Below are 25,226 nucleotides of genomic sequence, written 5' to 3'. Positions count from 1 at the left end.
GGTAACTTTCTGGAATGGAACATTTTCATGTGTAATTCCACACATTAAGTGCAGAATTGAACACAATAAGTGTAATATCTGTTTTTCATGTGGATTTCTCACAGATAGTCACTCAATACTCCATGGTGGGTAAGTCGATACCTGCTCAGGGGACTCCGGTGTGCTTCCTCTCAGAAACCAGACTAATGTGATGTATTGTGAATGTATTGTGACGTTAGTGTGCTTCACAGTCTAACAGTATGCGTTCAAGGAAAGTATTTAAAAGATCATCTTTGTTTTTCCCTGTGATGAATAAATGAAGCTATGATGCATAGATAACCAACTTGCTGAGTTCAGAGCTATGTGTTTTTAAACTACATTTTCAGGCAAATACAGTCATGAAGATAACTCCTCTTTTTCAAATAAATGTCAAAACATTGCCGTTAAAAGACGTTGGCTATCACTGATGAGGCTGCTTATGTAACCACTACAAACACTCTCCTACAGACTAAACACAAAGTCTGTGGTGGCTGCATCCTCTCATTTTCCCACAATCACAAGACGTGAGATTTGTTGCGATGTAAATGTGTGTGGTAAGAGAATGCAAAACTAAATAATGCACAGGCAAAATGCTTAAAAACATACACAGCAGGCAACTTTTTCCATGGGAGAGAAATGAGGAATTGATACGTGTCTGCAGCAAATCATGCTGGAACTTTTCCCCGACTCATCTTAACAGGTTTTATGTTAACAGAGTAGTCTTTTGAATATAGTTAATCTTGACAAAAAGTACACAACAATGAAATAGGGGCTAATACACCAGCAGAAAATGCAAGCCTAAATGTGGCAATAATAAATGTCCCCAGAACAAAGCCTGGGTTAAATGGAGATGACAGCAAATCAGGGGTAAATGAGTTATACCATGCTTTGGTTCAATAAAGGGTGAGCATCCCTTATCAGGGAGCTGCCACAGCACAGGCACACACAATGTGCTCTCCACAACATGCTGTTAAAGAGTCCCTACAGCTCATTGTGTTCAGGAAACAGTGACCCCTTATTTATCATCCCTGCCAGTAATTACAACACTACATTCTCACTACCCCCGAGCCCCTGGCCTGTACAAGCAGGGTCATGGGCTATGGGTTTAATTTCTAAGACAATACCTCACATCAGACATGGCTATATAGAGGCCGTTTTGTGTTAATCAGGCAAACACCAGAAGCTGTATCTCATGCAAACACACAGATATATTCTCAGCTGACAGAATTGGGGTAAAAGGGGCAGATCTCCTTTGATAGAATGTGATTATAAAATACAAACAAACAGATCTTTTATGAAAAAAATGTAAGAGAGGAAATTCATACTGGTATCCACGAGAACCGAGATTGGTGACAACAAATGGCCATGAGCCAAAGCTGTTTACACAGCTACAATTACTAATTTAAGCTGTTTTACTGGAAGCACAGGTCTGAGCATTAGGAGAACCTGAGCAGACTTCCACAAAGGATTGGACTGGATTTTTCATTACTTGTTAACATTGTTGTAAATAAAGTTGACTGTGTGTTGTAAAGCGTGTGACTAAACACATTGATCACCAAAGACACAAAAGGTCCAGAACCAACCATAGAAGCTGAGACAAAAACAACAACAAAATAAAACCAAATAACATAGTGTTAGAATGACAACTGTCATCTCCTGTACAACATCTCAGCAAGTAGTGCAGGACCGGCATTAGTTTTGAAACAATTAGTTTGTTAAGCTAGTAGCTGATTATTATTATTATTATTATTACTACACCTATTTTGACAACAAATTACCATTTTAGTTAGTTAAAGACAAAATGGCTCTTGTTCCACCTTCTAAAATGTGAGACTTTTGAGCTTTTCACTTTACTATTATTATTAATATTATTATTATTATTATTATTATTAATAATAATATTATTAATTAATTGAATTTTCAATTATCGAGAGAGAAAAAATGTAAAGTAGTCTTTGAGCTGGGTTAACACTTACTAGTTAACAATGCAGCCATCCCTAGGCTACATTGAACTGTGCACCTTTACCAGCAAGCAGGCAAAGTCACAACAAATAAGTAAATCTGCATTTTTCAACAACTTGTCATTATTTTTATGTGTTGGGAAGGTTTTTTTTTTTTTTCTACAGTGAGCATATACAGGCAAACCACTGTCTGCTGCTCTTTCTATATACATTAAAGAAGTGATGAGAGATAGAGGCTTTTTTCACTGCAGTAAAAGCAATGAACCTCTGATGATGATGATGATGATGATGATGATGATGATGATGATGATGATGCCATGGCAGGAGTCCAGAGCTGAGGTTAGCGGAGTCCCATCCAGACTTGGCAGGTGCCTACTGCTTTTAGTGAGTTCTGAGCAGGATGGATGTATATAATACTAACGAATCGTACAATAAATGCATCTAAAGTGAAGTTAATGACTATCTTGTCAGGTAAAAGCCATCTGTCCCAAGACTGGATGGCTATAGATCCATACAACAAATCCTTTTGACGCAGGGGACTTTGACTGGTTAACATGCAAGATAACCGTAGTTATATGCATGGAATAATATCACAGAAACCAAATAAATGCCATAGCTTCTAACAACCTGCACCGATCACGCACAACAACTGTCACTGCTAATAAACTTCCCAATAGAAGCTCGTCCTGCCACGGTAGCGTCTGACACAAAGTAGCAACCGTATCAACTTGCCACGTCAATTTAAATGTCCAGGTTATTCACAGTAGTAACAATGCGGGAATTTATCGTCGAAACAGAAATATTAATCCACAGGACAACGTTGAAACTTGTAGTCAAGTAAATAAAACATGAACTCACCGGCATCATTTTAGCTTCGTACCGCATTTAGCTAACCAACACAGCATGAATCCCTACTGGCAGTTTCGACGAAAGCTGTGGGACTGGCGATCACTTTAATCCCAGAGCCTACACCCGCGGTGGGCAAGGCTACTTTCTCCTGCTTGGGGTTTCCGTCCTGCATTAAAAAAAAAGCACCTCGTTATTCCATAAATACAACCAAAATGTCTAAAAAAAACAAAAACACACAAATGTTGGCTAATTGTATCCCGTTTCGAGGACCTGTTGCAACAAGGCCTTCACGAGCAAAAGTTTCCTTGTAGTTGTGTGAGCGTCGCTTAGAACTTTGAAAAGACAATACTGAAAACCTTCATGTTTTGTGAGTAAACTACAGATAAAACACATTATAAATGTATGCGTGCATAATTTGATATTTTCTAGGTTTTGCTTACCCGAGAACGCCTAGGTAACCAACCCGAAACCCTGTTGACTGACAGCGTTGCTCGATTGCTCGCAGCCTATCCCAGAGTGACGTATCGGGAGGAACTCAATCCAGTTTGGAATTCAAGCTCCGCCTCGTTTTGGAACAGAAATCACCCCCAACGGCTAGACGTGTCCGGTGAAAACATGCAGCGGTCTCCTTTACATTCACTTGTAAGAAATACATAATAATAATTCACTAATGTTTACTACATTTTGAGATAATTTATTTACACAACAAAATTCTTAACAGCAAATGAAACTTAAAAGTACGCTAAGATCAACCAACCTGCGTTATATAGGAGAAAAGTAAGAGGTTTCACTCTGCTCCAAAATTGAAAACCAAAGTTGGAGTGGGTGAAGTTACTGCATGTAGGCTAGTCAGTAGTCACTGGTGGAGGAAGAAGCCTACTAATACCACACTGTAAATTTCTTAATTGAAAATGAAGGAGATTTTAGCCTACTAAAGATTGTTACACTATAATACAATTTACCATTATAGTATTATTATTATTATTATTTGTGCAAAAAAAATTAACAAAATGCATTTTTTATTTTCACAATATATTAAAGAATATGTGAATTCCATGTCTTATAAAATAAGACGAATTCTCGGGGCTGTCAGGCATGTCTTTTATTTTGAATTCAGGAGTGATTTCTCTTTCAGTACTAAGACGATTTTAAAGGAAGTTGGCGCATCTACTACAACTCCCAGAATTCCCATTCAACGGCGAGCCAAAGGTTCAAACGCAAATACAGCACATTGTGAACGTTGGTATCTCCCTGAGACAGAGGTTACGCAGCTCGTGCAGGTGTTTTGCATATAAGGGAGCTCCTCGCTTTCCCCTTAACAGTGTGCCAGACGCTACCTGAAGTCATGGCTGACCAGGTGGCCGCCATGTGTGATCAGCTTCTTAAAGCTGTAAATGTGATGATGGATCCAGAAACAGACCAAATTTACCGACTGGAGGCCCTAAAGGTAGCTTCGTTATGGATTGCTAGCTAGCTAACTGTTAGCTAGCTGAGCTTGTGGAATATTGTAGCTGTTGTCGTAACCTGTTGCCCCGATAGCTGAATAAAGGGTAATTTTATTTAGGATTAGTTGTAACAGCTCGGCTCATGCAGTTCGTTTCGTTTTTTTAACGTTAGCTACTAACGTCATCACTATTTGCAGTGATGACGGCCAGATGCTTTGTGAGCTAGCCGGTAACGTTTACCGTTAACACGTTATGCCATGATTATCACCTCGCCGCCCCATCCACTGTTTATTCAGTATATTTATTGTAATGTTGCTATGGCAGCAGTCCCCGTACGCTATTCTCTTAACACTTACATATCACATCTATTACCGTTACGTCAATATTACATTAAGTTCGGTGTCTGTAATATAACAAGCTTCATTTTTCACTACAGTTTTGCGAAGAGTTTAAAGAGACGAGCACGTTCTGTATCCCATGTGGTCTACAATTGGCCGACAAAGCCCAGACAGCTGTAGTGAGACACTTTGGTTTGCAAATTCTGGAGCACGTCATCAAGTGAGTTTAACATTGAAATTAAGTATAACAAATATTAACTTGAGAAAAGTTTCACATTTAAAATTAAACTTACTTTTCTAACAGGTTTCGATGGAACAACATGCAACAACAAGAGAAAGTCCAGTTGAAGGAGTGTGCCATGCAGCTGTTATCAACTGTAAGTGTGATATTAATAGGCTGTTGGCAACAAAACTATCTGGCTTGGGATTAAAATTGAACTTAAAGTCTGTCTCTTAACTCTGTCACACTCGTAAACACTTACCTGTGTTGGGTCTTATCAGGGTACTCATCCTATCTTGGAGGAGGAGAGTCACATCAAAGATGCCCTGTCAAGAATCACTGTGGAAATGATAAAGAGAGAATGGCCTCAAAATTGGCCAGATATGCTGAAAGAGATGGAGGCTCTCACCAGCCATGGGGTGAGTAACTTATGTAGTGCCAGAAACCTTATGTCATTGCATGTGTATATTTTCTTTGCAAACTTGCATGGCATTTGAAAACAGTTTATGTAGTAACTTCCATGCGACTAGTTGGGGATAAGGCTATTCACTGTCATTTTTATGTAATGTCATCATGCCAACTTTGCCACTGGTAGAGAATGTCATTTTTCTGCAACTATGAACCTAAACATCTTTTCCGCTTAAATATTTTATCTTGATTCTTGGCCAAAAGATGCAGGTCATGTTGACATTTTAGTCAACCCCAAGTAAATAAAGTAAAAGCTAAAATTAATTTGTGATTTTTGTCATAGGAGGCACAGACGGAGCTGGTAATGTTGATCCTTTTGAGGCTGGCGGAGGATGTGATCACCTTCCAGACGCTGCCCACCCAGCGACGCAGAGACATCCAGCAGACTCTCACCCAAAACATGGAAAACATCTTCAGCTTCATGATCGCCATTCTGCATGTTAATGTCGAGGACTACCGTAAACTGGTCAGTTATATATTTTAGATTAAGTAGCATTAGGATTAATATCTAAAATCATGTTTTCTATCTATTGATACATAGTTTTTTTTATGTTGCTAAAAGTAAACCTCAAACGGTAAAGTCACTATAATATTTGTCTGATTTGTGCTTTTCTTTGATCCAGAAAGGGTCACCTGGACATGAACTGCAGGTGAGAAAGCAGCATTGCTTCCCTGCTCTAAAATAAACGTCTTATGAACTTGATTAGTTTTGTTAGTGTTGTTTCAGTTTCTGTGTCACACTCTTCTCCTCTCACGTTTCCCTTTTTATGCTTTCTTTTTCCATGCACAGGCCAGAGCTCACTGTCGGGTTGCTGTTGCTACACTGAACACACTTGCAGGCTACATAGACTGGGTGTCTCTGGTGCACATTACCTGTGGAAACTGTCATCTACTGGAGATGTTGTGTTTGCTGCTGAGCGAACAGGAGCTGCAGCTGGAGGCAGCAGAGTGTCTGCTCATCGCTATTAGCCGGAAGGTGAGTCGCAGGGAAAACACCGTGTTGACAGGCCATGGTAAAGCCTTAATAATAGCTGTAAAGAGATTATTCCTTCAGCCCGTATTCTGTCTATGTGTGACGGTTACTACAAATATCTTTAAAAAAGGATCTTGGGATCAGATGTGATTTGATGGCCCATGGGTTATGGAAAGAAGTGGTGCAGATTTAGAGCAACAGCGCTGCCATGTGGCTATTAATAATACACTTATTTGGCTCATATTTCCTGAACAGAGAGGTGTGGATGAGTCTTTTTGTCACAGAACTCCTTGACAATCACATCAATTTTTCAGATTTTAAGAGATGCCTTTATTATAGAACCGTAGGTCAGAAAGTCCGGATACAGTATGCCTTTATTACAGCCTTGAAAGTTTACACTGAATAAACTAAAGCCAAGTGTAATCAATTGTCATTCTGCTGTAGGGCAAGCTGGAGGATAGGAAGCCATTCATGCTGCTATTCGATGATGTGGCCATCCACTACATCCTTTCTGCAGCCCAGTGAGTACCACTGCTTCTCTTCATCACCTCTGTTTACAGACTTCAACCTACCATTGTCACTGTTACTGAATGGTTTGTGTCTGGTTGCAGGTCAGCCGATGGACTTGCAATATGTAAGAAATCCTCTGAATCACAGTAAGTAATGTGACACATCTGCCTACCGTAGAGCACAAAGAGATGTAAAACACTCATAAAAACATGTGTAAGTAAGTTTATTCAGTACAACTGGCTGTAACTTGTTGTCCTGTGTACTTAGAGCCGTGGAGGTGGTGGAGCGGCGTTACATCTTCCTGAAGAGGCTGTGTCAGGTCCTGTGTGCTCTGGGTGGCCAGCTGTGCTCGTTAGTGGTAAGTTTGCCTTAATTTGGCAACACATTAATTCCCAGGTTCACTTGGTTTTTTATCTTGGCGGGATTCATGCACACACCTTTTATGTAAGATCACAGAAGCAGGTTTTAGCAGCTTAGACTTTTTGTTTACATGTCATCTTCTCTCCACAGGGTTCAGATGTAGAGGTTGAGGTACCTGCAAATCTCAGCAAGTACATGGAAGCCCTTTTAGCCTTCACCACACATTCCAGTCAGGTGAGATAATAATACTGTTTTGGTGGACTTTACGTCAAACTTTCACCTCTAAGTCCTTTGTTAAGGACTGAATTTGTAGAATATGAATCATTCAGCTGCGTTCGATCTTTATTTTTTTTCTGCAGTTTTTAAAGTCGTCCACTCTGGCTACTTGGGGAGCTTTGTTCAGACATGAGACTCTGTCAAAGGACGTGGTTGTTGTGGAAAAGGCCATCAAATACCTCAAAACGTCTATGACCAACCTAGTCAAGGTGAGTTACTGATGTCTGTGCTACCTTTCCTAGGGTACAAGGAAGCCAAACGGGTGTAAAAGTTTTGTCTGTCTTTCTAGACTGGATTTCCATCTAGAGCTGATAGCCCAAGCTGTGAATACTCGCGTGTGGACTTTGACAGCGATGAAGACTTCAATTCTTTCTTTCATTGTAAGTATTATGGACTCAGCTTTACTTCACTTAAGATTGGTACTCTTTCTTTCTTCCCTTGAGGGTTTTACAGTGTATGTTGATGTTCAACAGCTTTCCGAGCACAGCAAGGAGAGGTGGTGAGGATGGCGTGTCGCATTGTCCCTCTGGAGGCGTTCCAGATAGCAGCAGAATGGTTACAGTATCAGATTGCCAGCCCTATTGATACCGGGGATACCACATGTAAGTGTTGTTCCTAATTCTTGACACATGTTGGTTGGATTGTTCTGGTGGATTTGGTTAATTTAACATGTGAAAAAATCAGCGTTATGGATCCAAGTCTGGGCTTAGAAAGATTGGTTAGATGTATTAGAGCAATCCCCGCTGGCCAATCAGGTACAGTGGACTCATTTTCAACGGGACGTAGGAATGTGTATGCATGAGCAAATATGTTTTTGAACTTATCTGACCATTTAATTTAATGCCTTTGGAGTTTTTGTTGCTTAGTAGTATAACCAAGTTTAATTTGCTTGTTGATGTTGATGAACTTGTCTCTCTGCACCTTACTAGCTAAGACAGCTGAGGGCCTGTGCTCCCTCCTCTCTCCATCTGTGGTCCAGTGGGATGCGATGACCGTCTTCATGGAATGTATGGTCGCACAGATTTTCAAAAATCTAGAGGAGGAGGTAGCAGGAATAATTTCAATTAACCACAACAACAAAAATTTCAAGAAATTATAAAGTTGATTATAATGATGTGAAGATTTGCCCCCCCCCACCTCCTTCTGCCTCCTACTGTATAGAAGTTGCCCATAGATCAGAGCATGGAGCTGCTGCAGGCTGTGCTAAACTACGACACCAATGACCCGCTCATCTTGTCCTGTGTGCTCACAAACGTCTCTGCCCTCTTCCCATTTGTCACACTAAGGCCACACTTCCTGCCACCGGTCCTCTACAAGGTCAGCAGAGTCCATTGTGTATATACCTACAGGCATATGGAAATGGATTTTTTTATATATATATATATATATATATATATATATATATATAATCTATCTATATCTATATCTCTCTATCTCTCTATCTATCTATATATATATATATATATATATCTCTCTATCTATATATCTATATATCTCTATCTATATATATATATATATATATATATCTCTATCTCTATCTATCTATATATATCTCTATCTATCTATCTATCTATCTATTTTTTTGGTTTTATGATAGTGTGTCAGATGGCCATAAAAAGATGGTCAAATCATAAGGGAACCGTCTGGCATTACTTCTTTTTGCAATTGCAGCTAGTCTGTTTTTGAAACAGAAGTATTATGTTGCTGGAAGAAACACATTTCAAAATGCACTTTGTCTTTTGTTAATTAACAATTATTAATAGCATTGACCTTACAGAAGTTTTTGTATTATGTCTCTACAGCTGTTTAAAGCTATCACTTTTGAGGTTGGTCAGGAAAGTAAGGTGAGTTGTCTTAACCAAATAGTGTCACCTTTTCTTCATCCTTCACATCCAAGACCAAAAAATATGTTCTTCCACTGACATCTACAGGCACCTCGAACCCGAGCTGTAAAGAACGTTAGGAGGCACGCCTGTTCTTCCATCATCAAAATATGCCGTGATTACCCACAGTTCATCTTGGTAAATATCCATGTATACCAGTTGAAGTAAAATAGCATGACACAGATTCAACTTGCTTTCAGTGGATGGTATTTATGCACAAAATGTGTACCTAAAGTGCACAAGCATGAGTAAAGTTTGATTTTTCAAAGAATTCATTTTTTTTCTTCTGTAGCCTTGTTTCGACATGTTTTACAGTCAGGTGAAGAAGATGTTCTCAGGGGACGCTATGCTCACTAACATGGAGAAATGTTCACTGATGGAAGCTCTGGTGCTCATCAGTAACCAGTTCAAAGACTTTGCAAAGCAGAAGGCTTTTCTAGATGAACTGATGGCATTAGTAGTTGCAGAATGGACCTCGGATGAGATGAGGCAGTGCGTATTGATTTCTCTTATTTCCCTCAAATTGTTTATGAGGTGTTTAAATGTAATGACAGATAATTGATTGTTTTGTCTTCTCTGTGTTTCAGTGTGCTGTGGGACCCTGCTGTGTTCCTGTCCTTTGTTGGAGCTGATCAGATTGTCACTGAGCAAAGTAAAGATACAGACACAGTGGCCCTTAATAGGGGGCGGGTAAGTGTGTAGGTGTGGACGGACTTAGCATGTGATCTATAAGGATTGTAGTATTTTTGTCTCTGAGCTTTTAGAGAGGTTCTTGACATTTGAAATCAATGCAGACTTGCTTCATTCACACTAATGTATAAGACACGGCAGTGGGAAAAAATGTTGTCATTCTGCCATATGTCCTTTTTTTCAACCTGATTTCCGTTACCTTGTGCTTTCTTTGTGGTGGTCTTTTAAACTCCGGTGGATTAATTAGGACTATGGTACACTGATACTCAGATCTCTGCAGGGTAAATCCAGATAGCTAGCCAGACTATCTGTCCATTCTGAGTTTTCTGTTGCACAACTAAAACAAGGATATTTTTCAGCGGCACTGTGGCTCTGTGCGGCGCCTTATGCTGCCCATGATGATTTTAATTGGTTTAAAGAAATGCCATTAAACCAGAGCACGTTTTTTTTCCCCCCATCCCTGAATGCTGTGTGGATTAGCCAAGGTATGGCAAAGCAAGACTAAAAAAAAATAAACAAAAGTTAGCCACTGAGTGATCCAGACTTGACATGTTTTAACACTGCAGAATACATAATGATTAATAATTACTCAACTTAATATACGGTAGAAATTTGGGGTGTTATTTTTGTGTCTTTGCTGCTTTCACATGCAGACAAATTTGAAGAAAAAAAAAACTCCATGCTGTTTCAATTGATATACAGGTTTCTGAATGTCCTTTGCCTTCAGTCTTTAGGATAGCTGTTCAAAATCTCCACGGCTTTCTACGTGTCTAGTCGAGACGATGTGGCTAACCGTAGCATGCTCTATGCTATGTTGTTCTCAATGGCAAAACAATGCTACAACACACACTTGTTTGCCATAATCTACAATCAAACTACTTACATGTCCCTGTTCTGCAGGTTTTCCATAAGTGTGCCCTGGTTTAGAAGAAGTCTCCCGGCTAAACCTGCTTTGTACTGACAAAAGTAGGAAAAACAGTAGCTAGCTGATGTTATCATTACATAGTAAACAAGGGAGATGTCTTACTCTGTAGCTAAAACAGAGACCTAAACACACAAGGTGAAAACAGGATCTCCAACAATTTGCAGTACAACAAAAATAGTTTATTTTTATTTTGAAACGTAAATTAAACGTAAATTAAACATATTCTGGTACAACCTCAAAATACAATTTTGAACCTGAAAATGAGCAAAATATGGGTGCTTTAACGTTTTCAAAGCATTAGTTGAACACAAGTCCGGACGCCCTTACGGAGTTAGGTCAGTGTGACCAATCCTATCCAATAAAGACAATCATGTCAAGTACTATGGTAAAGTTGTTGTTGCCACATAAGCAGAGAATAACTGTAATAATAACCGTTTTAATTAATAAACAAGACAGCCATGCTAGGAGCTCAGTGGCCGGATATTCACCAGCATGCTAATATGCTCACATTGAAAATGTTGGCCATTTTCACCATTTGCTGTAAGTGGTAGCATCCTAACAATTTCTTATTAGCAATAAACAGGAAGTACAGCTGTGGCTGATGTGAATGACAGTTTTGCATGTATTTGGTCAATAATCAAATTATTGGACAAATTAAGATTTCAACCTGATGATGACATTAAAGGGGACATGAACGAACGCACAAAATGTCATGGCAATCTGTTGAATAGTTGTGATATTTCGATCTGGGCCAAAATGGTGGACTGATCAACAAAGCGTCCTGTCATCCTTTGAGCCATCTCGCCATCATGGCTAGTGCAAATTGCGTGCAGACAGCTATAACAGAATTGTTTTAACTGTTTTATCTCTTTTTTTGACTTTCTTCTAGTTGAGCTTCTGCTTGTATGCCATGTTGGGGGTGGTGAAGCGGGCACGCTGGCCTGCAGACCTGGAGGAAGCCAAGGCTGGGGGCTTTGTGATGGGCTACACTCCTGCAGGAGCTCCCATCTACAGAAACCCCTGCACTGCCCTGTTTCTGGTCTTACTGCCCAACCTGTTGGCTCTAATCAGGTATGCTTGTTGGTTGACACTTTACCTTTGCATTACTACTTTTATACCAACAACTTGTGTTCAGCGATATCAGGCCGTTAACACGTGATATCGTTATGGCATGGTGTAATGTGGGAATAACAACGTCACCCACTTTTCTTTTTTTGCCCCTTACACATGTTATAGAAATGGGTCTGACTTTATTTTTTAAGTTGGATATGTATGAGGGTCATCGGTGTAAAAGGGCTATCAGTACTGTATTTCTAATAGTGTCTCAATGATACCTTCTTCCATTATACTGATCTGTGACCAGTCTCCTTTCTTTACTCCTAACTGTAGGACTCACAACAGTCTGTACATGCCAGAGAACATGGCTCGTCTGAGTGAGACTTTCTCCAGGGCCCATGAAGTGATGGAGGCAGAGAAAAATGTGGTTCTTGGTAAGAGGAGTTCTCTGCACACATGCTGTGTGCCCATTAGTGAGCCGCCAGCCGATAAGATTGTGGTTAAACCTTCTCAATATGTGCTTTCTCCAGGTCTCTCTCAGCATCTTCTGGATATCTATGACTCTCCTGTGTATAGAACCAACCTCGAGCGAATGCAGGGATTTTTCACCTCATTGTATGACAACTGGTGAGAATTTTCCACAGGCTTTTCCTTTTTGTATTTAATATACCTCACATCCTGTTACAATCTAAATAATACTTCTTCTGCTCTCTTTTATTTCTGTAGCTTTCATGTCCTGGGGAGTGCGGGTCAGTCCCTGCAGCAGGAATTCTACACCATTGAGAGGTTGGCAGAAGAAATATCTGGCTCGGCTTTTGTCTCCCTCGACCACGTGCCTGACCACAGACTTCGCCCTATGATTCATATCCTTATTTGGTTTAGTCAGTGGTTCAAAATACGTGGAAACAATATTTTCACACCCATTTTAGATGGATAATAGTCTACATGACCAAAGCTGAGCTATTGCTCTATGTTAACATGGAATTTCCTTAACAAGTGTACGGGTGTTTCTGAGGCAGTTGGTGGCGTCATGTCCTCAGGAGTACTACAACAGTCTACTCTGCCCCCTGCTGGGACCTCTGTTCGCCTACATGCTGCAGGTCAGATTTCCACTCTTCCCATTTTGTAACAATAATCCTTAATCTCATCATTCTCATGGTCTTGCTTTTGTTTCATACTACAGAGACTCAACGCCAAGTGGCAGGTCATCAACCAGAGGACTTCTGTCAAGTAAGTTGTTGCATAGTATTTTTGTGTATGTATCAGGAAGTTGGAAAGAATTTACTTTTTAAAATAAGTATCTTTACTGTAGGTCCTCGGTTGAGATGGCTACCTTCAAGTCACAATGGAGGCTTAATTGAACACTAATGTTAAACATGAAGGCATCTCAAATACATCTCAATTCACACTATAATAGGGCTGCAATTTACAGATTTTTTTCTATTATTTTCTCAATTAATCGTTCAGTTGTTTGGTCTACAAAATGGTAAATAATGTGGTTTAGTGTTTCCCAAAGCCTAAGATGACATTGCCAGATGTCTTGTTTAGTCCACAACTCAGAGCTATTCAGTTTATTATCATAGAGGAGTGAAGAAGTGAAGGAGAATCTTTTGTTTTCAGGAAAAAAATGACTAACTGAATAATTGGTCATCAAAATAGGTGGTGATTGCCTTAATAGTTGACAAACAATAGATTAATCTTTTCAGCTTTACACTATAATGCCAGTACGTTGTTTAACCATAGAACAACAAAACATTTTAATGTTAAAGAAACCTCTATGAAACGGGAATCTTTATGCAGTTCCAAACAAGCATAGCTGAGAGCTTTTCTCAAATCACTCTGAAGTCTATTGACTGTACCACATGTTTGATTCTGTGACTCTTAAGCTGGATATGTGGACTTACTGGTAACCAGTTTGTTGTGTTTTTAGTGGAGAGGAAGAGGAGGAGGAGTTGGTGTGTCAGGGGAGCCAGGTGACGCAGGAGATGTTGGAGGAGCAGCTGGTACGCCTGCTCACCAGGGAGGTGTTGGATCTTCTCAGTAAGTTTTAGAATTTTTGTAAATGTTTCCATTTCCATACAAGTATAGCAAACAATGGTTGTGTTTCAAAGAAACTAAAGGAAATTTTCACCTGACGACATGTAATAAAATTCACACAATGATTTTATGTTGCTATAACCTGATTATTTTTACAAATACACTGGAACTTGAGAGTGATAAAAGTTTATTAACTCAGTGCTATGCGCCAGCCATTTTTGCATTTGGTTGGCATGCATGTTGATTAAAAATAAAATTCTTATTGCAAAAGTTTTTTTTTTTTTTAATAACCGTGATGGTCTATGATTGCAATATAATGTCCCTGTCTGGGACAAACCTGGCGTGAATCCTGAAGGGATGCTCAGGGCTTATTCTTTAACACTGCTAATGCACTTTAGTCATGTGGTAAGGTTGTTTGTGCCAGTTTCACAAGCTACAAACGGTTTCAGAACGTATCAGGAAACTGAAAATATCCGCCATAGTTCCTGAACAAAGCTGAGACTCTACTTAGATTAGATAGATGAGACTGTGTTCCTTCCAATAGGAGGTGTCTTCGGTGAAACTTGCTGCCTGGGTTTAAAATCATTTGCCTGCACTGCACTACCAAACAAAAATAGCCAAGACCTTGATAGCTATGAGGTTAATCTTTTGATGTTGTGTATTGAGAAGGTACTAAAAAAAATAGGTGTGTGAGTTTCAGGATATTGCACACAACTGCATGATCAGCTTTTACTCTTCAGGCAGGAGTGTAAACTGAGGAGTCTCTTTTATTGTGGGGCCATAATACTTCTTCCCTCTCTTCTAGCTGTGAGCTGTATTTCCAAAAAAGGGCCTGAACCAACAGCAAATAAGGAGGAAGTAGATGGTAAGTTAAATTTAATTTTTTAATTTTAATTTTTTTTTTAATACATTTTGTACAACATTTCATTTGGATTTTTTTATATATTCCACACACACAACATCAACAACACAAAGGCCCACACTCTTAAAACAAGACAGAAAGACTGTTTTCTTTTATTCTGACAAGTGTCTCATCACTTTGCTGAAATGTGCTCTTGTAGAGGAAGACATGATGATGGATTTAGTGCAGACGGCGTCTCCTGCCCAGCCCACAGAGGAGGTGACTGAGCTGGGAAAATGCCTGCTGAAACACGAGGTCCGCCTAAGACTCATAACACTCAGAGGACGACATGGTCACTCCTAAAATGCTGTATATCAACTCATTGTCTCTTGTTCTTTGCCCAGAACATCTACATGACCCTGTTGACCCTCTCCTTCACCTCTCTGTCGTGGAAGGACACCACTAACTGTCACCGAACTGCCTCCATGGTCTGCTGGACACTTTTGCGGCAGGTAGCACATTCAGTACAACAAACAGCTAATAAGAGCCTGTCATTTTTTTTTATCATAGTCACACTTCTTTTAAAGAAAAAGGATGGCCATATTCATGTATTTGTTACTGTCCACAAATCCCATGGAAAGACCAGAACCAACAGTGCGTTTGTTTGTCTCTCAAACTTTTTGACCTCTTTACACTGTCTGTGGCTCTCAGCAACAAGCTCATTCCTTCCTACTGATAATGTCTTCTTTTTTTTCTTTTTTTGAATCGGGAAAAGTGTACTGTATGTACTTCTTTTGAAACTGTTCGGCACTGTAGGTTTTAGCAATAATGTTTCTCAGATAAATAATGCATTTCATGTTACCTCTTTTTCTTTGAAGAAAATTTAAATTTTAAAATTGGCTGTCATGGAAGTCTACAGCACTAAAAAGCTACATCAGGCGTTGGACAGACAAGAAAATACTTGTTGTGGATTTTTATTTAAACCTTTGCCACCTTTCTGACCATTAATTTATTTTGTATCCCTCTAAAATGTACTATTTTTGCCTTTGCTGGCAATTTGTATTTTAATTACACATTGGCAGGCTGTAAAAAGTATCTTACTTCATATTTCTAAAGATGTCCTCCCACATTCACTCTGCCTGTCTTCAGGTCGTAGGGGGTAATCTTCTTCCTGAGGCGGTGACGTGGTTCTATACCAGTGTTCTTCGGGGCCTTCAGGTTCACGGGCAGCATGAGGTCTGCAATTCTGCCCTCTCTCAGCTGGCCATGCTCATCTATGAAAACCTGGTGAGGCTAATGGGAACCATCTCGACCATATCTCCTCTTTATTTCTGCCTCCGTTGGGTCATTCTTTCCTCTATTATTAAAGACAACACCTAGGACTGCATCTTACTATTATTTTTATTATCAGTTAACCTGCCTGTTATTTGTTGTTTTGATTGTTTCGTGCATCAGATGAAAGGAATAGCAAAAAATGAAATTTGACATCTTTACTTGCATGTTTGATCTAATTTACAGTCCAAAACCTGTTGAGTTTACTATCACAAATGACAATGAAATGCAAAAAGTCCTCATATTTGGTAAGCTTGAATCTGAATAGGCGATTATTATCAAAGTAGTTTTTGCTTCATTTGTTTTCGATCGACTCAATGTTTCCGCTCTAGAGTCGATTAGTACAGTAGCTGTTTCTTTTTTTTTAAGAGGTACGATGTAGACGTTTCCTCTGTTAAGTTAATTCCTGATAATGCCATTAAAATGAAATACATTTTAAAATGTCTGTTAATCTGTCTGTCTATCTGACTTAGCGTCCTCGCTACGTAGAGCTAAAAGCAGTGATGACCCAGATCCCGAACATCAGTGTCGAGGCTCTGGACCAGTATGATCACAGGCTCATGGACCCCAATGCCCAGAAGGTTGGAGACAAGAAGAGGAAAGACCAGTTCAAGAAGCTCATTGCAGGAACTGTTGGGGTAATGCCACATTTAGCCACTAGAGAGCAGTGCTTCTCTAATAAAGCCCACTGTAGGCCGCTCATCAGAAGGGTCCAGAACCACTAACCAAGCAGTGTAAATAATTACTCCTCAGTGTGATTCTGGCTGTGCTGTAAATCTCCCGTGTTCTGCAACAAAAACTGTGCAGCAGCTCAACAGGGCTGGACAATCTAATGAAATTCTTTGTGGTAGATCTCGTACAGCTCTGTTTAACCTCTCCTTTCTCCATTCCCTGCCAACAGAAAGCTCTGTGCCAGCAGTTCAGGAAGGAGGTTCATATCCGGAATCTTCCATCGCTCTTTAAAAAGCCGAAGCCAGACAAGGGTATGCCACAGGACAGTGAAGCTTTGGGCCTGGAAGCTCTCTTCTCCCCGGAGGATAACACCCTGTAGGAACACTTAGTGGTTCTAATGGACTTCTTACTGAAGAGTTGTGTACAAACCAGGATTCCCCCTCAACGTCCTCCAGCTGGGGCAGTGTGGCTTCACCTAACATAACTGCCAACAATCCTGTTTTCCAATAGGTAATCTTTTTATGTCACTCCTCATTGTGCTACAGCACCACTCACACTCCTAATTAATATCTTTCCACTAGTAATTTGTGCAGGCAAGTATTCATTTTTTAAACCCTATCGCATACTTCTTCTCCATCCCCTTGCTCATATTAATGAAGTAGGAGCTATGGAAATGTGGAGTAAATATAATGGTCTGTTTCTGTTTTAGATTGTGTTAAACTATCTTAAAATAGCAGACTATTAATATTTGCTCTGCAATCTTGCTCTGCCGCACAACTATCGTGAAACAGGACGGTTTTGTATTTTGTCATTTCACTTTGGACCTTTTTCATTTTAAAGGGCAATATTTGTCCATTGCTCAGCATCATGCACACCAAGCATGTCAGATAGATGGGACAAGGGGAGCCCAGCTGTAGTTTAATATACAGCATAGAAATTGGCATCTAAAGATATCCAAACGAGCAAAGGCAATATAGCCAATAGCTGCAGGAGTAGCTTATTACGAGTGTCTGTGGTTTGTGGAGAGGTTTTTGCCCCTCTCCACAGGTACTTTTGTTCGTTTTTTCTTTTTAATTTTAATCTTAATTTTATAGGTTGATGTTGGCAGATATGTTGTAAGCACACTGCTGCTGTCGAGGTCATTATATTCTGGGTCAAGAAGAAGAGAAATCTTGGACAAACCGTCGTACACATTTCTGTATTTGCCGTCATTTCCTTTGACCGGACAAGCTTGAATGCAGTCTCTGATTCTGAAGGATTATCTTAAGGTGCCTCAGGTGTGACGTTCCCTAAGTTGGGGTGAAGATGCTTTGTGGAAACGTAGAGGAAAAAAAGCAGCTGGTTTGTGTTTTCATGAATGGTTATTATAGTTAATATGAACAACAGTTTTCTAGTTTGCAGGTAATACGCAGTAGTTGGTTTAAGCAATGATGATTTGCATTGTGCCAGCTCCTCAACAGCCCAAGTACAATTTTTTTTATTTTATTATTATTATTATTTTTTTTTTTAATGCAGTGCGCATTTACTACAAATAATACAGCCACATTTTGTGCCAAAACACTCATGGTAGACATAAGGGGTGCACGATTCAGAAAATGTCACGAGTCGATTTAATATAAATTTTTGATTTGAAAAAAATTCTCAATTACAAAAAAAAAAATCAAGTCGAAGTATGTAATTTTTTCATGTGGTAGTAGAACGCCATTACAAATATGTAACTAAAAGAATGGAAAAAAGTGTGTGTGTGTTTGTGTGTGTGTGTGTGTGTGTGTGTATATATATGTATATGTATATATATATATATATATATATATATATATATGAGATTCGATTTTGGGAATTCTTTGAATCAGTAGAGCTTGAATCAATTCATGAATGAGAATCTTTTTTTCTTTTTCTTTCTATTTTCGCATACCCCTAGTAGACATGTTTGACAAATGTGACCAGACATTTATGTCTGAGAAGCTAAACCTAAAAAGATATACCTTTCCTAATGATTATTTAATGGTGGACTCAACAACTAATGTTTAGCTTAATCCAAGTCTTTCTGTTGTTTTTAGCTGTTTAGTTGGTGATGATGTTGTGTTTTTTACATGTTTTTTTGTGTTTGTACTGGTTTTGCCAGCCTTAGGAAAAAGATGAACCAGCACTACATTCCTTCATTGTCAAAGAGATTGTTTCTAAGCTTAATTTGATGGATGCATTTTGCCTTTATGGTGCTGTTGTAGTAGAGATTGATTTGTTTTGTAGATTCAGACCAAAAATAAATTGGAGTTATTTTGGCATGGAGTGAGCCCCCTTTAAATGTATAAAGACTGGTCTGATTCAGATAAAGTTTTACACATGATAATTGACCAGGAGAAGCTTGACTTTCCAATGATTTCCCTGTCTTTGTGATGATTTTTTGTTAACATGTGGCAATTTTAAAAATGCTTGTTAAACACTAAACTGTTCTGTACAAAAGAAAAAAATAGGCTTTTTAAAATGCTGTGTGGTTTATATTTTGTCGTTTTTATGTCTCTATACCTGCGTTAAGAGGAATTATGTTTTTGGGTGGTCTGTCTGTCCATCCGTGCCATTCTCACTGGAGTGATATCTCAGGAACTCCTTGAGAGAATTGTTTTCACATTTAAAAACAAAAAACTATCAACTTGGACTTAAGGAAAAACTGATAAGAATTTGGTGCTGAAAGATCAAGGTCATCGTGACGTCATAAAATATGTTTTTGTATCCAAAAGGTCAACTTCACTGGGAAATCATAATGTTCTGCAAAAACCCGTAATCAACGCCATGACTCAGGACAACAGAAGGGGAGATGTTGACTATTTGGTGCGATACTGAATTGGGTTATTCAAGATTGCTTTGATTTCATCCCTCGCCCTTCTTGACCCCCACTGTCTCGCCAATGTCCAGTTTCAACCTGATCGCTTAGCTGGCCTTTCTTAACAGCTTGTTGAGACTGCTGACCTCCAACCCTCCATGCCACCACGGCGAAGTACCAAGCACTGCTACACACTGATAGAAGACCTGCAGAAGCCTGTGAGAACAGCGTGTTTCTCACTGGAAATAGTTCAGTGGAATCATACATCTCACTATAATGAATTATTTTGCCAGAAAAAAACACTTCCTAACTTTTATTACATTATTTCAAACTCAAGTCTGGAGAGACATGGATGTAAACTGCAACTTGACTGGTAGGTGGAGGCATACAACCGTAAGGCAGGAATTCTATTTAAATATAGTATTTTTTTTTTATGAAATTAATTAAAAAATGTTGATGTTGAATGTTTATTTAGAAATAACCTTATTTTTAATTTCTATGGATGGACATGTTTGGGTGTTATTTGATCTGTTTTTCTGGAGGGTGAGAGGATCTGAAGATATTTAATAAATGGGGAGGGGTGTGGCTCTGTATTTGGCTAGTGATCTGAAATGCAAAGAAGTTGAACATGACTACTGTATATAATGATCTAAAGGTCCCATGACATGAGGCTTTTTGGATGCTTGTAGGCCTTAGTTGTACCCTAATACTGTATCTGAAGTACCTTTTCCGAAATTCAACCTTGGTGCAGTATTACAGCCCCTAGAGCCAGTCCCACAATAAGCCCTGGATAACAAAGCGCTTACTGGGGTTTGAGGTGATTGCAGTAAGAAAAAAAGGTATACAGGTATAAAGTACAGGTATAGTTCCTAATGGGATGAAAACAGCAAAGGTCATCCAACTTATTAAAACGGGAGATTAACATGTTTGCCTGACAAACTACAGACAGTGTCTGCTTTCACAATTTCAAAGGTGCTGAAAAAAAGTATATCAATCTACAGCCTTAGCATTAATGAAAAATAGTTACAACTGCATTTGAATATGAGAGATATAATAAGTATATTTATAGATTAAAAAAAAAGTGAATTTCTAAATTGCAAACAGGCTTAGAGACCTTAGTTTTAACATTTAAAATTTTTTTTAAAATATTTACAGAATTGACAACAGTACGTAAAGTTAGCTCGTAATACATCTGAATGCAGGAAGATTGCTTGTGGAGTCTTTCAAGGTCCAGTTTTGGGGCCAAAAATATTTATTTTGTAAATTAATGACATTTTATTAAGCTATTTTTGCTGTTTGCGGATAACACACATTTGTTTACTTCAGGAGAAGATCTTAAAGCCTTGGCAGAAAGTATTAAAAAAGAAATGTATGAACTGAAAAAATGGTTTGATGAAAACTGAACTTCGTTTTTTTCTAATCAATTTTTTCATTTTTATTTTTTATTTTTATTTTTTGTTCCCTCTTTCACTTTGTAAAATCAACTGTTATCTGACCGACAGCCAATATATTTCTGTTTGTTGTATCTGAGAAAGGGGCTGGAAAAGTGTTGCCAATTGTAATTACCAGTTTACCCTTTAGGGGTATATTGTAAGGAATATTGGATTAGTAAACGAGGGAGAGAACATAGACCGTTAATACTTACAGTCTATAGGAGAGACTTTGGAAGCATTTTCGTAGAAGTAGTTCACACTCCAAATCGTTAGAGGGCACTAATGCGCCATTTGCTATTCGACACCGTAATGAGCTTTAAAGAAGCGCAATGAAGAAGAACAATGTTGTATAGTTGCCATGGATGTAACGTTTAACGTCAGTCTCATGTTATGGATTTTGGTTTGATAAAATATTGGGAATGAGTGCATGTATTTTTAATATTTATGGTCAACAGGCAGTCGTTTTTACCTCGAGGTTTTAAACGTTCAACTAACCTCCCCATCCGGCGTTCTCTGAGCACAGAGGCTTTAAGTAAAAAGAGGTACGTTATTGTAATTTATACCGTAAACTAGGCATTCTGCAATTCCCTGTGCCTAGCGTTACGTACATTTGCACATCAATTTGAGGTTCTATTCTTGAGTATTTCCATGTTCTGTTACTTAATATTACTCTATTCTTACGTATATCTTTTTCTTACGTATTCTATCTGGACACTGGGGGGGCTGCTTACACACGTGCACATGTGTATAATGACAATAAGGGCATCATATTCTATTCTACTCCATTAACGTTACATTTCAGAGAGAAATATTGTGTTACTTTTTACTCCACTACATATCTTTAACAGCATTTACTAGTTAAGCAATTTCACCAGTTAATTATTCTGCATACACAATGCAGATCTGTAAAATACGAGGCATACAGATTAAACTAGCGTTACCCAAAAGTATGTAAAGTTGCATCAATGATCCAATAAAACACTTTTACTTTTGATACCTTCAATACATTTGGTTTTTAATACTTTTACTCAAGTAAAAAGTGTGAATGCAAGACGTTTAGCTGTAATTTCGACTATGATATTATTATCTATGTAAATTATCTTATTTTTCCACACTGCTCTTATGTAATGAACTGTCAGTGCTGTTTACTCTTAACAACCCTGACATTCTCCTGAAAACTAAAAGTTATCTAAAAACAATTCCCAAATATCACATAGCTGTTCAATGTTTTGTATTGGCTTGTTCTTGCACTTAACTAAAGCTGAATCATGATAAGTTAAATAGTTTATACAGTGTATATTTAATGAATGAATTTATGAATTTTTGAATAGCAGCACCTTTGTTTGTCTGTGACTCAGTATGACATATTTGGTATCTCTAGAAATCACTTTTGACAGAATTTCCTCCGCTTTTAGAAAAGCTCAGCTGAATAACGTATAGGTAGTGATTGGTTCTGCTTATGGTTATGTATAAGAGGTTTATTAAAAATGTACATTGAAAGAGTTGTGAGCTGCTGCAATGGAGAACTGTAACAATTAGGCTGTACCACTTTGACAGATTATTCCGCAACCATTTCATTAACCAATAAATCGTCATTTGTCGAACAAAAATGCAAACATTGTCTGGTTTCAGCTTTTCAGATGTGAAGATTAACAGTAAATTGAATATCTTTGTGATTTGGACTGTTAGTCAAACAAAACAAGAAATTGTAAGATGCTACCTTAGACTGCCGTGTGTAATGGGAATTCAATATTTGACCTATAAATCGATTCATTGAGAAAGGAATCGTTGTATTAATAAATAAAGAAAATAGTCATTAGTTTCCTCCTCTCCATACTGGCTGTGAAGAGATACTTTTGTAGTGCACATAACAAAAAAACAAAACCCTGCACCCACATCCAGTATGCTGTCTCCCACCCACGCTACATAGTGTCTCAGGTTTCTGGATAACCAATGCTTTCAAGTACAACAAAGGAATGTCTTCTGTTTTAAGTTATTATACTTTTTACAAGAAAAATTATCCTAAGAACAAACTGTAATTACTTAATTTACAATAATCCCCATTTTCCCCCATGTCTTCTAGGGCCAATTGCCTTCTCTTGCTTTGCCCATCACTACTGCCTGGATGCAAGATCCTCTTTCCAGAGTGACTCTGCAAACTTGAGCACAAGACATTCTGCGTCATTTGTCTGCAACAGTCCCTTTTACTTGCTCACACATACAATTGTGAATTCATAATCCAAATTACCCTGCATAAATTAGCCAAACCTGCTATCACTCTCAATTTTTAATTCAGTGACTAGAAAGACGTAAATCTTAGTAAAAATGTTCTGATGGTTATCCTGAATGACCATAATTAATTTTATTATGATATGATTTGTGTTACTTTGAGGTACAAAAATGGAATACCAAGGAGGAAAACAAGATTCTATCAAAAAAGAGAAAAATAAAAAAAGTATAAAATGTATGGCCCATTCTTGGCTTTTGGCATATTTGTTTTCAACATCATTAAATCAATGGAGGCTGTTTTGCTTATGAGTGGATTTGTGGTCTCACCATGCGTCTTTGAAAAACTGCTCAATCTATATCAATTTGTATTGGGGAGTTAAAAGCCATTTCCGAACAGGTTGCAGACTGGACTCTCATTTGGGGTAGTTGTCTTGTTAGAAAAAAATTATTTTGGCTGTTTTACAGACTGAAGCAGTTCTTTCTCTAGGATCTTTCTGTATTTTGCTGCATTTATTTGATCTCACAAGCCCGGTCTGCTGCAGAGAAGCATCCTCACAGCAGGGTGCTGCTACCATTAGGTCTACACAGTGTTTACATTAAATATTGCATTTATTATGGTGAGCTTGTAGCCCATTTGAAGTTGCAGTAGGCCTTGTGGTGGCCTGCCACACAAGTGCACTTGTCACAAGGACTAAAATGTTTTCAGGACGGCCTGCTCAAGTAGTGCTATTTGTTATTCCTATTTTAAGGGATGTTCCCTGGGAAATTTGTCATTCCCTTGACTTTTCAGTCTTGTTATGTAATGGCTTAGAATGTTTCTTCATGTAGTGTTTTCCAGGAAATGTGCTAACCAGCTGTTGTAAAATCCCTTTATTACACACAGGGGACCTTCATTAAGTGACTTCTAAAACAACTGGCAGAACGGACTGTTTTAATTTTAATATTAAAGTAGCATAATTTTGTATTGATCAGTGTGGAATGTATATCGCCTAATACACCCATGTCAGTGTTATAAAACAATAAATTACAATGTAGGCAAATTAGGTATTTTCTTGGACTTTGACATAGTATTATTAATTATTAGCAAAATTTTGTTGCCATTAAATTTGGGCTTGTGTGAGCAACAAAAACCAAGGAAGGGGTTGAATGTGCCAATCATGATCAAATGGGTCAGAGTCACACCTGTGCTGGATGATGTTTAGTAATGTCTGCATTGCTGTATGTTTCTAGAAATAATAATTTTAAGTGTTATTCCCATACTAGCATTGGTACTAAAATTATGTTTATGTATTTTTCAGTCAGTTAAAGGTGCACTATGAGTTCCTGCATGACGACACTTCTGTTGATGTTCCATGTAAATACCAAACAAAACAGACAGCTCTCCCTTCCCCCAATGCTTCTGTTACTGTCATGACTAACTGTCACTAACCCCTACCCCCTCCCCCAACCATCTTGTCGGGGATTGGCTGGAATATGGTTTGTTGTATTTTGATGCACAGCCTGTGCCCCTAGTGTTTGTTTAATGTTTATGACCCCTTTGGCTTTTTCACAGTGTATTCGCAGCTAGCGGATCAAGGAGAGATGCCTATGATTTGATACAGAAATTAAATTGTGCTGAAACCATGCAGGAACTCATAGTGCACCTTCAACGTATGTTAGGCCTACTTGTTCTCCACCTGCTGCTCTAGCTTCACGGCAGCTTAGCAACACAATTGATGTGTAACAAAGACATTTCTGGTTGTATTAGCGATTTTCAGTTTGGGCATTCATGGGAATCAACAGATAGGCTAGCTAGGTAACAGGTGTGCGTTTCTCTAGATAGCTTTACCCGGATTAGATCAACTCAACCAATAAGAACAGATAACAGGACTCTTAATAGCTACCTCAAA

At 38.6% G+C, this 25,226-nt stretch overlaps 2 protein-coding genes and 1 long non-coding RNA gene across 6 annotated transcripts in view; 2 read left to right on the top strand and 1 right to left on the bottom strand.

Moving 5' to 3' along the window:
- tp53bp2a (tumor protein p53 binding protein, 2a) overlaps positions 1–3,439 on the bottom strand; it is a 31,655-nt gene extending 28,216 nt beyond the window's left edge. For 3 of the 4 annotated variants that reach the window (XM_034897663.1, XM_034897662.1, XM_034897664.1), the window contains exons 1-2: positions 3,269–3,438; positions 2,838–2,994 (exon numbers count right to left, since the gene is read on the bottom strand). In XM_034897663.1, the coding sequence (XP_034753554.1) occupies positions 2,838–2,864 (27 nt within the window). In that variant the 5' untranslated portion in view covers positions 2,865–2,994; positions 3,269–3,438. Of the gene's footprint in view, positions 1–2,837; positions 2,995–3,268 lie in introns of all 4 variants that reach the window. The other variant, XM_034897661.1, reaches the window with a different exon arrangement.
- On the top strand, positions 18–24,696 carry LOC117960095. Its single transcript, XR_004660066.1, has 3 exons — positions 18–29; positions 2,657–2,662; positions 24,640–24,696. It is a non-coding gene; the product is annotated as an uncharacterized LOC117960095 (long non-coding RNA).
- Positions 4,037–18,426, top strand: LOC117960093 (exportin-5). The gene is made up of 33 exons (XM_034897660.1): positions 4,037–4,275; positions 4,710–4,831; positions 4,916–4,988; positions 5,113–5,250; positions 5,583–5,765; positions 5,923–5,949; positions 6,090–6,275; positions 6,717–6,793; positions 6,884–6,928; positions 7,050–7,140; positions 7,293–7,376; positions 7,502–7,627; positions 7,708–7,798; positions 7,892–8,020; positions 8,348–8,463; positions 8,580–8,735; positions 9,221–9,262; positions 9,350–9,439; positions 9,594–9,793; positions 9,889–9,991; positions 11,806–11,987; positions 12,306–12,406; positions 12,503–12,599; positions 12,699–12,835; positions 12,975–13,072; positions 13,156–13,202; positions 13,903–14,012; positions 14,815–14,874; positions 15,071–15,165; positions 15,255–15,362; positions 16,000–16,137; positions 16,656–16,820; positions 17,084–18,426. The coding sequence occupies exons 1-33, from the start codon at positions 4,174–4,176 to the stop codon at positions 17,231–17,233; spliced, it is 3,669 nt and encodes a 1,222-aa protein (XP_034753551.1). The 5' UTR covers positions 4,037–4,173; the 3' UTR covers positions 17,234–18,426.
- Positions 24,697–25,226: the final 530 nt, after the last annotated feature.

Source organism: Etheostoma cragini, chromosome 17 (genome assembly GCF_013103735.1).
Source record: "Etheostoma cragini isolate CJK2018 chromosome 17, CSU_Ecrag_1.0, whole genome shotgun sequence".
NCBI classification, from domain to species: Eukaryota; Metazoa; Chordata; class Actinopteri; order Perciformes; family Percidae; genus Etheostoma; species Etheostoma cragini.
This window is presented reverse-complemented; position numbering and strand designations above follow the sequence as displayed.

Coding starts and splice junctions, on each gene's coding strand:
- LOC117960093 (XM_034897660.1), top strand. CDS start 4,174: ATGGCTGACCAGGTGGCCGCCATGTGTGATCAGCTTCTTAAAGCTGTA. Junction 4,989..5,112: donor CCATGCAGCTGTTATCAACT/GTAAGTGTGATA, acceptor GGGTCTTATCAG/GGTACTCATCCTATCTTGGA. Junction 8,021..8,347: donor TGATACCGGGGATACCACAT/GTAAGTGTTGTT, acceptor GCACCTTACTAG/CTAAGACAGCTGAGGGCCTG.